The sequence below is a fragment of the Eubalaena glacialis genome, chromosome 1, assembly GCF_028564815.1.
Source record: "Eubalaena glacialis isolate mEubGla1 chromosome 1, mEubGla1.1.hap2.+ XY, whole genome shotgun sequence".
In the NCBI taxonomy this organism is placed as follows: domain Eukaryota; kingdom Metazoa; phylum Chordata; class Mammalia; order Artiodactyla; family Balaenidae; genus Eubalaena; species Eubalaena glacialis.
Genome location: NC_083716.1, coordinates 82,013,044 through 82,029,582, shown reverse-complemented (window position 1 = coordinate 82,029,582; position 16,539 = coordinate 82,013,044). Strand labels below are relative to the sequence as shown.

The window sequence follows — 16,539 nt, the reverse complement described above, 5'->3', positions numbered from 1 at the left end:
AGCATCTATAGTCAGTAAATTATGATTTGGAGAAGAAAACGTGTCATTTATTTTTTTTAAATTGATTTCAAGTAAAACACTTTCAGGAAATTAGAAATAGACACGGGTATCCAGACCGGGGGTCCTGAGGCCGGGAGGCGCCCCGCCCCGCGGCGCCCCGCCCCGCGGCGCCCCGCCCCCTCCCTCCCGAGGAGCGAGTGCGCAGGCGTGAGCGGAGGCAGGTGAGAGGGCTGTGCAGCTGGGATGCTGGGGCTCCTGCAGACCCGCGTCCTGAGGAAAGAGAAGTTGGAGACCGAGTCGGTCCCCACACTGTGACGCTCCCGGAGGGGGAGCAGCGCAGAGACGAGTAAGTGCAGCTCTACCCGCAGCCCCTCACCGCGCGCCCCCCGGCCGCCGCCCCCCGCCTGCCCAACAGCCAGGGGCTCGACCCCTCCAGCCCCGAGGGGCGCGAGCCTCCCTCGCTCCCCGGCTCCGGGGCCGCCGCCACCGGCCGCAGGGTGAGGACGCCGGGCGGGGGCCACGAAGGCGGCCGTTGAGCGGTGGGCGCCCCGGGCGCTCGCAGCCCTCCCTCCTCGGCGCCCCTCGGGCCTCCTCGCGGCGGGGCTGTCCCCACGCGCCCGGGGGGCTGGCTTCTGGGTCTGCGGACGCCGGACTCGGCCCCGTCGCCGCGGGCTCGCGGGGCCTGGACGGGGAGGCGCCGCAGAGGAGCCCGAAGACGGGGCCGCGGGGCGGGCGTCTCGGGCACGGTGGGTCCGGAGGGGTGCAGGGGCCTCTGCTCTCGGGATGCGCGCGGGTGATGGGCGCGCGCACAGCTCGGGGATCCTGGACCCCCGGCCGCCAGGAGCGGTGTTCAGACGGGGGCCTCTGTGCCCTTTCCTGAAGCCCTCAGGAGGGTCAGCTCCAAAAGGCTGAAGGTTCGCTTTCAGCGTTTTCACCCTTGATTAACTGGAATGACTCGTAACTGACTCGCAGAGCGCTCTCTGGAGGGTAACGTGTGACACAGTAACATCTAACCAAAGTTAGAAATAAGGAAATTCTGTGCTTTTTATATTTTTGCGTATGGAGGGCTTTTTGAACAGTGTATGTTATTCTTGTTTGTGTTACTCTTTTCCAGCAACAGGTTGTTGCGAAGCAGCGTTACTCTAAGTTAAATGAGCGTTTAAAATTTCATTTTTGAGTAGTTATCATAGGCGCTCAAATATTTGAAAATTCTAGCTACTATCGGGCTTGGTTGGGTTTTTTTGTTTTTCTGGGGGTTTTTTGGTAAATTTTGCATGAAGAAAGGAAGACTTCCGAATCAGGGGAAATGTTTATTTCATGACATTCTGCTGTGCATTATTGCCATTTTGAATTTCTAATCGCAGGTAAATCTCAGATTGTCTCCAGCAAATGTGTATTTTGTTTGATAATAGTTTGTTGTTTTGTTCTGTGGGTTTTTGTGTGCTATTTTCTTGGTACAAATCTGCCTAGTTAGCAGGCCTCAAATCATCATAGAATGTACTTAAAACTAGTGATTGGTGCAAGAGTATTCCTAGGATAAAGTTTGAAGTTATAACTCTTATCACACCCCCGCAATGTAAACATAGAGCACATCACCTGAGACTACAGCCTTGGCTCAATTAGTAGAAATTAAAACTTTAAGAGAGAGAAAAAAAAAGAAAGGAATGAGGCTTTTTTAAACTCAAGCAGGCAGACTGTGAGATCTCCGTGTCTATCTGGATGTATGTATGTCTGTGTGTCCAAGATATGAAATTTTGTCCTTTTTTTTTTTTTAATGTTTATTTGACTGCAACAGGTCTTCGTTATGGCTTGCAGGATCTTTTAGTTGAGGCATGTGGGATCTAGTTCCTTGACCAGGGATCGAACCCAGGCCCCCTGCATTGGGAGCCCAGGGTCTTAACCACTGGACCACCAGGGAAGTCCCTATTTGTGAGTTAACTTTTATAAATGGTGTTGGTAGGGTCCAGCCTCGTTCCTCTGCACGTTCGTATCACATTCTCCCAGCACCTTTTGTGGAAAAGAGTCTTTTCCCCCTGAATAATCTTGCTGTTCTTGTCAAAAATCATTTGACCATATATGTGAGGGTTTCTTTCTGGGCTCTGAATTCTATTCCATTGATGTATAATTCTGTCTTTATGCCAGTACCAAACTGTTTTGATTCTTGTAGCTTTGCAGTAAGTTTTGAAATCAGGGAGTGTGCATCCTCCCACATTGTTTTTCTTGCTCAGAAGTGTTTGGCTCTTTGGGGGTCTATTCAGTGTAAAGTGAAGTTTAGGATGGGGTTTTCCATTTAGGATGGGGTTTTGATAGGGATTGCATTGGAATTGTAAATTACAATGGGTACTATTGAGATGTTAGCAGTCATAAGTCTTCCAGTCCGTGAAGATGGGATTTGTGTCATTTAGTCTCTTTCACAAAGTTTGGCAATTTTCCTTGTGTAAGTCTTCACCTCCTTGGTTACGTTAATTACTGAGTAGTTTACTCTTTCTGATGCAATTGTAAATAAAATTGTTTTCTTAGTTTCCTTTTCAGATTGATCATGTTAGTGTACAGAAATAAATGATTTTTAATGTTGACTTTGTATCCTGATACTGTGCTGAATTTATTTATTAGTTTGGACATTATTTTTGTGACGTCCTTAGGATTTGTATGCATGAGATCATGTCATGTGAGAACAGAGGTAATTCTGCTTCCTCCTTTCAAATCACTGGATGTCAGTGATTTATGCATTAACTTACTTATTGATCTATCTTTCCTAACTGCTATGGCTAAAACTACCAGTACTATGTTGCATAGAAGTGGTAAAACCCAGCATTCTTACATGCTTCCTGATCTCAGAGGGAAAGTTTTCAGGCTTTCACCATTGAGTGTGATGTGGCTGTGGTTTTACATATACGGCTTGAATTCTGTCGTGGTAATTTTCTTCAAACCTAGTTTGTTGAGTAGTTTTCATCATGCAGAGGTGGTTAATTTTTTCAGTTGCTTTTTCTACCTTGAGATGGTCATGTTTTTTCCCCTTCATTCCATTACACCAATGCATTTTCCTAGGTTGAAACATTCTTGCATTTCAGGAATAAATCCCACTTGTTCATGGTATAGAATTCTTATTATGTAGATAGATATAAATAATTATTATATAAATAGATATATATGTGCTCCCAACCTCAGCTCAGGCTTCCCGAACCCTGGTAGGGTGGCAGGTGATGGCCAGGACACAGCACTGAACCACAGAAGTTTATGCCTCCAATTAGTCATGATTATTGTTATTACTAATCCATGACTGTTGTTTCACACAGTCGATGACTGTCTGAGACCTGCTTTCCCCCATCTCCTGCTTCTGTGTCTCTCACACTCCACTCCTTCCTTCTGGGATTCACTCACTTCTTCCTTAAATGCATCCTTCCTCACTTTCAGTGAGAGCCTGAGAGGCAAACTCTCTTAGTCTTTTTTATCTGAAAATGTTCTTATTTTGCTTTTATTCTTGAGTGATAGTTTAGGGAGAAAAATATACAGATGTTTTCTGTGATGCTTCCCTTGACATGAAGATGTCTTTGCTTTGTGTTCCTCCCTGAATTGTGACTGCTGACTGGGCTGCTGTTTGGTCTCACTGTGGTCTGCCTTCCCTGCTCTGTGGTAAAGTCTTCAATTATCTTTAGTATTCTACAATCCATTACTGTAGGGTGAGGTTCAAGTTTGTTTTTATTTTTCCTGCTCAGGACTGGAATCTGAAAATCCATGTTTTACAGTAATTCTAAAAGTCTTCAAATCCTGTGTCTTTAACACTCCTCCCATTTCTCATTGTAAAATCCCAGGGAATATTAAACTCTTTCTTTCTACACTTCATCTGTCTCACTGTGCTTGCCCTGTTTTTATTTTCCATTAGTTTATCTCTCTGCAACATTCGGGTTCACTAATTCTCTCTTCAACCCCAGTTAACTTGCTGTCTAATCCACCCAGTAGTGTTCATATTTACATGGCAGTGTTTTTCTAGTTTTAGAATTTTTTTTATCTTGTTTTGTTTTTCTAATTTTCCTGGTATTTTTTTTCATGGTGTGTTATTCACTTATGATTCCAATGCAATCTTTTAGGTCTTTAACCAATTTACAGTAATTTCTTTTATAGTTTTGTCAAATTACCTATTTCATGAAGGTGTTGGGGTTCTAATCCTCCCATTTGTAGTCTCTGCTTACTGTTGTTCATGGTGAGATCAGGGCATGTTTTGGTGATAGCGATTCTTTCTGGCTTTGGGGTTTTGACGTATACATGTTTTTTTTTCATGTTAAGGACATTTCTAACTATTGCCATTTTTGTTGTGTTATTTTGGTTTTTAATTAGAAAAGGATATTGAATTTTCTTAAGTGCATTTTCAGGCCCTATGGAGGTGAACATATAGAATTCTTCTTAAATATCAATTCTTTCACGTTCCCCCTGACACAAAGACTTCACTTACTACCCTAGTTAAAACAAAACGTCCCCCACTCCCCACCTCCAGCCTCTTCTTCTGTTTACTTATATCCATAGCACTTACAATCAGACACTGGCTGCTTGAATCACAGGCTGTCTTATTCCATTTGGGCTGCTGTAACAAATACCACAGACTGGGTGGCATATAAACAACAGAAATTTATTTCTCAGAGTCTTAGATGCTGAGAAATCCAAGATCAAGGCACCTACAGATTCTGTGTCTGCTGAGGGCCCACTTTCTGGTTCATAGGTGGTCCTTTTTTTGCTGGGTCCTCACAGATCAGAAGTGGAAAGGGGACTCTTTCTGGCCTCTTTTACGAGGGCAGTCATCCCATTCATGTGGGTGCTGCCTTCTGACCTCATCTCCTCCCACAGGCCCCACCTCCTAACATCATCACCTTTGAGGCTAAGATTCCAGCATATGAATGTGGGGGACATAAATATCCAGTCCACAGCACAGGCCTAGTGATTTTCCCCTCAGGAGGGTCTCTTTCTTGCTCACCCAGAGCCCAGACAGTAAAGCTTCCTCAGTGAGTAGAATGTTTCTAGTCACCCTTCTGTTAGGGGCACAGTCCACCAGCAGACCTGGCTTTCTGTGTGTGTCCATCCCTGATCCCTGCCTCCTTTCCCACCAAAAGGGAGTGAAACTCAGCCCCTCACCTGGCTCCGTAGACCAGTAGCAGGAACTTCACCCTGACAGCTGAAACATTGGGTCACAAACTTTTACCCGGTTTTCCCTTCTCTCTTCACTCCCAGGGCCTTTCCCTTTTCTCTCTTCTGAGCTGGGCCAGGCCATCCCATCCCATGTGTTTGCGCTACATCTTGCCCGGACCAGGAGCTGCCACATCCCTATCAGTTGCAATCTACCTTGTTAACAATGGGAACATGTCTAGGCCTTGAGCAGAAAATAGCCTTTTGTGGGGTTTTTTTGTAATGTAGTTTTAAAAAATGTAATGTTTTTTTCTGTATGTAAAAAATTAATTCCGTTCTCCATTGTTTTCTTTTGAAGTACCGTTTTAAAAATAAAATATATTTAGGAATTCTGGGAAGTTGGTGTGATCATGGAAGCATAGTTTTTATGTTCCAGAATCTGCAATATAAACACAGAGCATAAGACATTAAAACCGAAACCCCTGGGCAATATTTACAACGAGACTAGATGACAAGGTATCCCCGTGTTACTGCAAAATACAACGGGGTGGACAACAGCCATTAGACCTGCTCAACATCACCCTAAGTGTGGGGAAAGCAGAAGGAAGCAACCGTGTAGCTGGACACAAGAGGGCCCTGCGCATGCTCAGTACAGAGGCAGAGTGAGCCTGCGCGTACCCCTTCCTAGGAGAGTCCCACGCATGCGCGGTGCAGGGACCAAAGGAGGACCCACAGCAGAGCTTTGAGCTTGTGCCATGCAAGAGCCTGGCCAGGAGCTGCAGCTGAGACTGGGAGAAACTTGGTTTACTCCACCAGTTAGTGAGGCAGAGGTCTAAGGTAAGGCATGGCTGTCTTTGAATTCTCACACTGAGCCGCCAGGGCTCCTTTGGGACTGGGTTATGCATGCACAGCAACTGTTGGGAGCTCTCTCAAATTAAGTAGGATGGAAACAGTAAAGACAAAGGACAGAGAAGCTCCAACTCCGTGCTTGGACCAGGGTGAGGTGAGAAAGGCACTGGCCCCGGGCACAAAATTTCAGGGGCACCAACAACTCAGTAATCAAGATAAATGAGACTTTAATGCAATAATTATTCAAAAACTAAATTCAGTGTCAAAAAGTCCCTGATGAACAAAATATCAAACTTTGAAATAAAAGGCAGAATCATTAAAAGTCCCATATTGAATCATATTGGAGCTGGAGGCAAAAAGAAAAGTCAGTAATACTGACCCTGTCTTCATTACAGTGTTTCAGGAGAGTGTTCCAGGAGCCCTCCTTGAGGAATCTACTGAAGAACCAGCTTCAGAAACCACAGTAACTAAAGAGACATTGCAATAAGGATTAGTGTGAACAGTAAATATATAGTTACTTCTAGAATTAAGATTAAATGTGGGTTAAAAAGAAGAGGTTATACTATGTAATTGATACAGATTTGGGTCCTTGGACTCTTTAATCACAGAAATTGATAAGAGGCCGGAGAGGAATTCAGGCAAGCCTTTATTGGGACTAGTGCTGCAGCACAAGGGAGCGAAAACAAGTAACAGGTGCCCTTGTTCACTCTTCTAGAGGGGCAGACTACTTCCTTAAATGGAGTGAGGGTGGGGGCAGGACTGGTGGGTCGGACTGAGGTGTGGCTTAGGTGGCCTGCCCACCCCCTTGGTGGTGCTGTGTGCAGGGATCATGTGCAGTACCCTGCTTTTGCTCCTGGCACCTCAGAAGCAGCAGTTGGTTTGTGGCCCTTAGTATCTTACTGTTCCCAATTGCCCCCAACTGGCGTGCATGCAGCTATTTTTAGTCCCTTATAGTTGCATACTATTCAGTTGCTGGAGGAGACGTTTGCCCAGGTACAAGTACACGCGTACAGGTAGAGGATCCCAGGTCCCAGACTATCTCAATGGCTTTATGTTCTGAGAATGTAGATATGGTACAAACAAAAAATGGGGAAGGGAAGGAGAGAATTTCATGCAAAAAAAGTTTTAACTCTTTTCAGAAGTCACAGCTTGTTCTGATATTGTACTGTTCCTAGGATATCATAGTTTTTTTTTTTTTTAAGGTATAGGTGACATATAACATTATGTTAGTTTCAGCTGTACAATGTAAGGATTCGTTATTTGTATATATTGTGAAATAATCACCATGGTAAGTCTAGTTGAGATCTGTCAAGATACATAGGTACAAACATTTTTTTCTTTTATGAGAATTTTTAAGGTTTGCTTTCTTAGCAGTTTTCACATATGCAGTATAATATTATTAACTATGGTCACCATGCTGTTTCTTACATCTCCATGACTTATTTATGTTATATTATAGCTGGAAGTTAGTACCTTTTCACCTTCACCCATTTCACCCCACCCACCTCTTGTCTCTGCAACACCAATCTGTTCTCTGTATCTAAGATTTTTGTTTTCAAGATTCCACATATAAATGAGATCATGCAGTATTTCTTTTTCTCTGTGTTATTTCACTTAGGATAGTGCCCTCAAGATTCTTCCATGTTGTCACATGGCAAGATTTCATTCTTTTATTTGGCTGAATAATATTCCATTGTATATCTGTACAACAATTTCTTTATCCATTCATCCATCATTGGACACTTCTGTTGTTTCGTATCTTGCCTATTGTAAATAATAGGCAAGATGCTGCAGTGAGCATTAAGGATGCATATATCTTTTCAAATTACTGTTTTCCTTGTATCAGAAGAGGGATTGCTGGGTCGAATGGTAGTTCCACTTTTAATTTTTTGAGGAAACTCCATACTTTTTTCCACAGTGACTGCACCAGTTTACATTCCCAGCAACAGTGCAGAAGGGTTGCCTTGTCTCAAAATCCTCTCCAACACCTGTAATCTCTTGTCTTTTTTAATAATAGTCATTCTAATAGGTGTAAGGTGACATTTCATTGTGGTTTTGATTAGCATTTCCCTGATAATTAGTGATGCTCAGCATTTTTCATACCTATTGGCCACCTGTATATCTTTTTTGGAAAAATGTTTATTCAGTTCTTCAGCCCATTTTTTTAATCAGAGTGCTTGTTTGTTTGTTTGTTTGCTATTGAGTGGTATGAGTTCTTTATATATTTTGGATATTAACCACTTATCAGATACATGAATTGCATATATTTTCTCCCAGTTGGGATAGGCCTTTTCATTTTGTTGATGGTTTTCTTTGTCATGCAGAAGCTTTTTAGTTTGATGTAGTCCTACTTGTTTATTTTTGCTTTTGTTTCCTTTGCTTTTGGAGTCAGATCCAAAAAAATCATCAACAAGACTGAGTTCAAGGAGCTTAGAAAAATGCTGAATAAAGTTGGAGGTAGCAGGCATCCTTATTTTTGTCCTACTTTTAAGTTGAACACTGTCCATATTAACTGTAATATTTGCTGTAGGTATTTGTAAAAATACTTTTTTAAAAAGGCAAACATATAAGCATGAAGAATACATAGTGGTTGCCAGAAGTTAAGAGTGCTGAGAGGTTTTTATTTCAAAAGGGTATGAAGCAGTTTGGGGGGTGGCAGTAATGAAAGAGTTCTGTATTTTGACTGAAGTGGTGGTTACACAGATCTGTGCACGTGTCAGAACTCATAAAACTGTACCAAATAAAATGAACTTCTGTGTATATATATACATTTTAAATTAAAAAATTTTAAATCTCAGTAAATATCTTACATGTTTTTACATAAACATTTACATTTCTTTCAATTCTCATAATCAACTTTTTCAAACACGTACTATTCATTTGAATTTTCTTTTTTTATTATATTGCTGCTTAGTTCTGTAGCCCATTTTAAGTTTTTTCCTTCTATTGATTTAAAGATCTTATTAAGTAATACATCTTTTCTTTTATATAGTAAAATATAATTTCCTGGTTTCTTTGCTTTTAACATCTTTTAAAAACTAGAACTGAGTTGTTTGCTATTTTTTATAATAAAATGCATCACATTAAATTTATGGGTTTCTTTCTGTCACAACTTCTCATCTCAATTTATTTTCTTTTACTAACTTAGTGGTTTACTTTAAACATTTCAAACCTTGAATCCATGTGAACTGTATCACATGTGATCTATGGATATAAACTTTATTCCCAATTGTTGGGAATGACTTGATGTTTGGAATACTTCATTCTTTCCCTCATTGTTTTGAAATGCTACGTTTATTATACTACATTTAAAAAACATTCTTAATCATGGCCGTTGTATTACCATGAAGCAGATGCCAAACTATTTTGAATAACTGAGCAATTATACGTATTGATATTTCTTAGGCAATTTTCTCCTTTTTGAAATGCTTTCTGGCTGTTAATTTAGATTTATTTTTATTCCAGATGAAGTTGAGAATGCTTTTGTAAAGTACACAATACTTTAAATAAAGTCAAGGAGAAAAAAGTAGATGCAAAAATTTGTTGAGATTCTTATTGGAATTTTGTCCAAAATTTTTGAATCTTTCTATGAAAGGGTATATCTCCCTTTATTCAAGTAATTTTAATGTCACAAATGAAAGAATATGTTTATATAAATGACTGTTTTCTTTTGGATTGCGTCTTATCTACAATTTTCCTTTATTGCTTTCATGATTTTAATGAACTGGCTTTCTTGTCCGCCCCTCCTCCGCTTTTTAATTCCTGAACAAATCGCTGATGATGGCGCATATTATTCTTTTATTAATGGGGTCTATTTCCCAGTATTTTTAAAAAAGTGAAATTGACATACAGGTTCCCTTTCCTTGACAGCTCTGTGTGTAAATTTGCATTCTGGCTGCACAGAGAACTCAGCTGTAATGCATAACTTTTGGGGGAGTCTCTGACCGGCTTAAAGCTTACGGAACTTAAAGCTCCAAACTTCCCACTGCTAGGTAAGGCTGCTCTCTCAGCCAATCCCGAACCGCCAGTCGCGGAGGCTCAAGGGAAACAGACTTCTGACGTTCGGCGCAGACTGTCTGGCCCTGCGTGCGGGCCATCTGCGCATGCCTAGAGCCACCTTTGGCCTCTGCACTTCCGCCTCTGTGCACTGCAGCCTTTACTTCTGTTTTCCTCAGGCCTTGCGTGGGAAGCGGTTCCGGGGCTGGCGAGTCTATGCGCTCTTCTAGGGCCAGTGCTACACGACGAGGGAGAGGCGGGTGAGCCCGGGAGGGTTGGGTGAGGGCCGACGGGAGCCCTCGGTTTGGAGGGCGGGAGGGAGAAGGTCGGTGCCCGCTGGTGGGGAGGAGCTCCGCGGACCCCCGGGACGGCGTGAAGCTGGCGTCTCAGTCAGGAAAAGGAGCCAAAGCCCCTGCTTGACTAGCCCCAATGTTGAGCGGGCGCGGCTGTCTGAGAGGCCCCCTTTTTCAGGGCGCAGGAGGAGGACTTAATACGCATGCGTGACGGGTGCAGCGAGCCCCCCGGGGTAGGTGGGCGGTGCTGCGGGGAGAACGCGCGAGGCTGAGTAATATAATAGTTAGCTTTGTACACATACCCATGCCTATGGTTCTCCATTTATGCTTTTTGGATTCCGAACTGCTCTTCAGTCATGTCCATCCCTTCATCTTGATAAACGTTGTCTCTCTGTTCTCCCTGCCCTAACATTCAGGAAGGATCTTCAAGAATTACCCGGTTTTTGTATCATGTGATAGAATTTGTCTTTTTTTTTGTTTCTGAAGATTAGTGCCTTGTTCAGATCAGTTAGTGGCGAAGACTAAAAGATCCGACTCCTAAGCCAGTACTGTTTACTTTTCCATACAACTAAAAGCAGTTTTTTTATGAAAGATCCTTTTGAGAAACAGCAACAAAGATAAATTAAAACACGGGTCTTTCCTTAAAGCACTGCTTTTCATAGCTTTCTGTGGAGTCACTAACCAAAGGTTTAGTAATATTAGTGGGGAAATTGATAAACAGCTTAGTTTTGAGTTTTATTATTTTTCTTTAGTCTTGAGTGTTTTTTTTTTAACAACAGCTTTGGTGAAGAGTTAATGTTCCTTCATAATGTGTTTTTTAATTCGTTTTAACCAATTTTATCATTTAAACTTTTTTTGTGAACACCAGGGGAGATTTAAACTGTTAAAATATCCTTAGGAGGCAAATACCTAACTCTGAACAATTTTATACCCAAGAGTTACCTGATTATATTAGAGTCATATTAGGTAGGTGGTCTTCCACCATCTGTCTCCCTGACTCTTCTGAAGGTCAAAGGGACATTGAGGTTTTTCCTTATCTAGTGGTGTGTTTAGCTTTATAGGGAAGGAGAATTCAGGAGCTGCCACACAGGCCAGATCTTTCATGACCCCAGTCCTCCTCTTCTAACCCAGCGTATCTTGAGAGTTGTCTACATTTTTCCAAGAACAGCAGAAAATGAATAAATCCCAGGTAAGTTTGTTCATTCATTCCTTTATTTAACAATGGATTTTGTGAGATTTGTAAGAGTCCACATGTTAAGATGGAAAATTATAGATAAAAATCAAACTTAATAGAAAATGTAAAGTTCACAGATCAATAGCAGGACCAAATTGGCTTACAGATATATACTGATCATTATATAATGTATAGTTTCTAAGTTAATTTCTAAGTTGACCTGCAGATACGTTTCTGATGACCATGGCAGAAAGGGAGACACTGTATCTTGGATACAGACAGTTTCCTTTCAAGACATAAAGACATATCTTCTTACTGGAAGATATCCTTCTTGGTGTTAACATAGGGACACATAGTGAGTAACCTTCCCTGAAATGAGTGCCTCAAACCATTCCTTACTGGGAGTAAAAGGGTCCAAGAGAGGGTTCAAATAATTTTATGATAGTCTTATTAATTTTGGTATAAAACTTAGTGTGTTTAGATGAATAAATGGCCTGCACGCCTATTACAAAATTATTTTATCTTAGCCCAGCTGTGTGTACAAGTCCTGCAGCAGATGGTTCAAAGTTAAATTCTCTGGTAAATGTTTCTGAGCTTCTCAGTCAAATTTCACCCCATAGCATTCTGTCTTGGTTCTTCTCCACTTCAGAATCTATTCAGGTAAAGGTCACCAGTGACTTAATTGTAGTTGCCTTCCTTGAACAACTGCTACATTACCCTACTGACTACTCTCTCCTGGAAAGTCTCCTTTGTCCACTTCTGATATTACTCTTCTGATGGCTTTTTCCTGGCATCTTCCTCATTATGCCCCACAGTTCAGTTCCGAGTCTAGTTCCAAGTTCTACTGGTCTTCTTATTTTACCCCTTGTATGTACATTGGAAAAATATATAGTTAGCTGAACAATACTGTATATTGTTTTGGGTGCTTTTTAAAAATATGTAAATTATTTTAACATATGTATGATACACATTTTTCTCCCAATTCACTAATAATTTGAGATCTATCCATATGTAGTTTATTTTATTCCTTTTAAAGTTATATTTTCCCATTCTAGGTATTTTATTGGTAGACATTTAGATAATTTCCATTTTTCAGTAATATAAACAGTGCTGCTATGAATATCCGTGTCATTCTCTCTGCACAAATACAAGTGTATCTCCAGACTCTAGAGCAGTGCTTCTCAAAGTGAGGTTCTTTGGCCAGAAGCAGCAGCAGCACCTGGAAACTTGTTTGAAATGCAGATTCTCATGCCCTATCTCAAATGTACTGGAAAGAAATTCAGGGGTGAGGCTCAGCAGTCTGTTTTAACAAGGTGTTCATGTGATGCTGATACCTGCTGAGTTTAAGAATCACTGCTCTAGTGTTCTATGATTAGTATTTTTGAGTTATAGGATATAAGGATTTCTAATTTTTCTATGTACATTGTTATTCATTAGCAGACTACTTTTCTTCCTTCCTCACCAGATATAAAAGTTATTTCCTCAGTAATGGGTGAAAAACTTCACTGTTTAATTTTGTGACTGATTACTGAGGTGGTGCAATTTTCATAAATTTATGGCTTTTCAGGTTGTTTTCTTCCACTGAGTTTTGTAAGCATTCCGTATGTATTGTAAATGTAATCTTTCGTTATAATTGTTACTAATTATCTTTCCTCAGTATGTTTTGTGTCTTTTAATTTAATGGTATATTTTCTGTAACTTTTATATTGTGATACAGTCCTCCTGTGCTTTCTATTTATTTTTGGCTGCATTGGGTCTTTGTTGCTACGCACGGTCTTTCTCTAGTTGCAGCAAGCGGGGGCTACTCTTTGTTGAGGTGCGCAGGCTTCTCTCAGCGGTGGCTTCTCTTGTTGCAGAGCAGGGGTTCTAGGCACATGGACTTCAGTAGCTGTGGCACGCTGGCTCAGTAGTTGTGGCTCGTGGGCTCTAGAGTTCAGGCTCTGTAATTGTGGCTCACGGGCTTAGCTGCTCCGCGGTGTGTGGGATCTTCCAGGACCAGGGCTCGAACCTGTGTCGCCTGCATTGGCAGGTGGACTCTTTTTTTTTTTTTTTTTAATTAATTAATTAATTATTGCCTGTATTGGGTCTTCGTTGCTGCACGAGGGTTTTCTCTAGTTGCGGCAAGCGGGGGCTACTCTTCGTTGTGCGCGGGCTTCTCATTGCGATGGCTCCTCCTGTGGAGCACGGGCTCTAGGTGCACGTGTTTCAGTAGCTGTGGCACGCGGACTCAGTAGTTGTGGCTCACAGGCTCTAGAGCACAGCCTCAGTAATTGTAGCGCACGGGCTTAGTTGCTCCGTGGCATGTGGGATCTTCCTGGACCAGGACTCGAACCCATGTCCCCTGCTTTGGCAGGCGGATTCTTAAGCCCTGTGCCACCAGGAAAGTCCCTGCTTTCTATTTTTCATTCTGTTTTCTTTACCCCAAGGGCCTAATGAAATTTTTCTTTATTTTGTCTAAAAATACCAAGCATGTTTTTAAAAAAAATATGTAGTATCTTAATCCATCTGGAGTTTAAAAAATATATATATGTGTGTGTGTGTGTGTGTGTGTGTATGTAATGTGATTAAAAGACCTAATTTTATTTTGTCTGTCTGTGAAGAATAAGCAGCACAATAAAAGGATAACACTTCCTGACCAAGCACCAACAAAACAGATTTGAGTGGGAGTGCCTGCCATATTTCTTCATTATGCATGCTGCTGGCTTGGACTGGGTAGACTTTGTCATGTTCACAAAGTATTCACTGAGTCTTATTAAGAATGAGAGTTTATTTTTTCCAAATGCTTTCTTAACATTTTATGGGGGATATTTCCACATTTCTTAATAACTAATCTTTGTGTTCTGAAACAAGGCCCACTAGGTCAAAAAGCATTATTCTTTTAATGATCTGCATAATTCTGTTCATCAGTATTTTTTCCATAAACTTGTCTATAGTATTATTATTTTTAAAATGCTTAATCTGTTGCTTTTTATTTCTAACAGTTTTTCATTTGTGACTAATTTTTATTACAGATATGTATTTATTAGTCTTTCAAGGAACCAGCTTTTGGCTTCATTGATCTATAATTTTCATTAACTTCTACTTTTACCTTTATTCCTTGCTTCAACTGTCTTTGGTTATAGGCTATTTTTTCCAACTTTTTGTTGAAGATGAGTTTATTTTAAAGCTTTTAAGTGTATGCATTTAAAGATGTAATTACCCTCTGTGTACCACTTTAACTACAAAATCCAGGTATCAATATGTAGTGCTTTTTTTTTTTTATATGCAGGCTTCAGTTTCTATTCTCATGCCTTCTTTGATCAATAAATTAAAGTGTATCTTAGTTTTTAATAAATCTTATTTCCATATGTATAGCAGGTTTATAGAAAAGTCACAGATCTTAATTATAGAACTCAATGAATTATCACAAATCCATTGCCCATGTAACTAACACATAGGTCAAAACAGATATTACTAGCACTCCTGAAGCTTCCCTTGTGCCCCTCTCACCATCCCAATACCTCCCTGGTGATTCATTTACATATAATCTGTGGCTTTAGTGGAGAAGTTCAGTAGTGAAGTGACAGAGACCATTGGGCCCTCAAAGCCTAAAATATTTACTGTCTGACTGTTTACAAAGAAAAGTTTGCCAATTTTGAGATTAGTTTATTAAGTTTGTTAGTGTAGGTGTTATTTGTGTCCTGTTTAAAATTAATTTTCCTACTCCAAAGTCATGGGGTTAATCTCCTTTGTTATTTTAAAAATATTTATTGTTTTGGCTTTCACATTTATGCCTGTTTTAATGGAATTGATGTTCACTTTTGTATGTGGAAGACATCAGGTTACTTTTTTCCCCATGCAATTTATCTATAATCATTTTTGAAAAATGATTTAACCCACTGTTTTGTATCTTAAAAACTGTGTAAAAAGAAAATTCTCTGTGTGATGTCAGATCTTTGAAGTTTGTTGAAATCTGCTTTGTGTCCCAGACTGTGGTCAATTTTGGTACAAAAGGTCTGTGTAAACTTGAAAAGTATATATATTCTGCAATTTAGGGTGCATTTTTTCATTTATCTTTAGCTGCTTTTAAGTTTTTCCATTTATCTTCAGTCTTTCTCATAGTTTTCAGTTCCCTGTTGAAATCATCCACCTTGCCATCTTTTTTTCCTTCATTATTTTAACCACAGATTAAACAGATTGTTAAGTCTGTGTCAGGTAATTCCAACACCTGAAACTCCCATGTGTCTCACTTAAGCTTGAGTTTTTGGAAAAAATATACTAAGTTATTCATTCAGCAAATATTTTTTGAACTTTAGTTCAAAATTATAGACTGTTTTTAAGTGTTTGGAAAACATAGTGGAAACAAAATAATCTGCTTTACTGAAACCTAGTTGGAACCTGGAGTGTTCTGGTTGGACATGCTGAATTACTCTCTTAATAGACTGGTGTGAATTGAGATTGCTGAAGTTTTATTTACAATTTTGTATCAGAATTAAATATGACCTGTTCTTGACCAATATTTTGTTTTGGTATTAAGTATGTGATAGTTACGTATTTTCCTGTGGTATGGGCTGTTTAAATTACATGGGTTGTCATTTTATTTATTGCTGGCTAGACTTTTAATTCTAAAAACATCTGGCACTGGTGGTTTTTTTATGGTAGCTCTTTAAGATCTTCAGTTGATTTTTTTTTAAATAAATTTATTGATTTATATTTATTTATTTTATTTTTAGCTGTGTTGGGTCTTCGTTGCTATGCGCGGGCTTTCTCTAGTGGCGGTGAGAGGGGGCTACTTTTCATTGCGGTGTGCGGGCTTCTCATTGTCATGACCTCTGTTGTTGCAGAGCATGGGCTCTAGGCGCGCAGGCCTCAGTAGTTGTGGCACGTGGGCTCAGTAGTTGTGGTTTGCGGGCTCTAGAGCTCAGGCTCAGTAGTTGTGTCGCACGGGCTTAGTTGCTCCACGGCATGTGGGATCTTCCCAGGCCAGGGCTCAAACCCATGTCCCTTGAACTGGCAGGCGGATTCTTAACTACTGCGCCATCAGGGAAGCCCTTCAATTGATTATTAAATCATATTTCTGGCTTTTGATCTTTAGACTAATTTTCCATCTATTTCTAAAGCAATTTTGGTAGT

The 16,539-nt window shown here is 40.5% G+C and overlaps 1 protein-coding gene across 3 annotated transcripts in view; it reads left to right on the top strand.

The window, feature by feature from the left end:
• Nucleotides 1-218: 218 nt before the first annotated feature.
• Nucleotides 219-16,539, top strand: part of LOC133085057 (zinc finger protein 33B) — a 54,325-nt gene continuing 38,004 nt past the window's right edge. For 2 of the 3 annotated variants that reach the window (XM_061181932.1, XM_061181921.1), the window contains exons 1-2: nt 10,095-10,220; nt 11,307-11,442. In XM_061181932.1, coding sequence (XP_061037915.1) covers nt 11,428-11,442 — 15 coding nt within the window. In that variant the 5' untranslated portion in view covers nt 10,095-10,220; nt 11,307-11,427. Of the gene's footprint in view, nt 347-10,094; nt 10,221-11,306; nt 11,443-16,539 lie in introns of those variants that run through there. The other variant, XM_061181941.1, reaches the window with a different exon arrangement.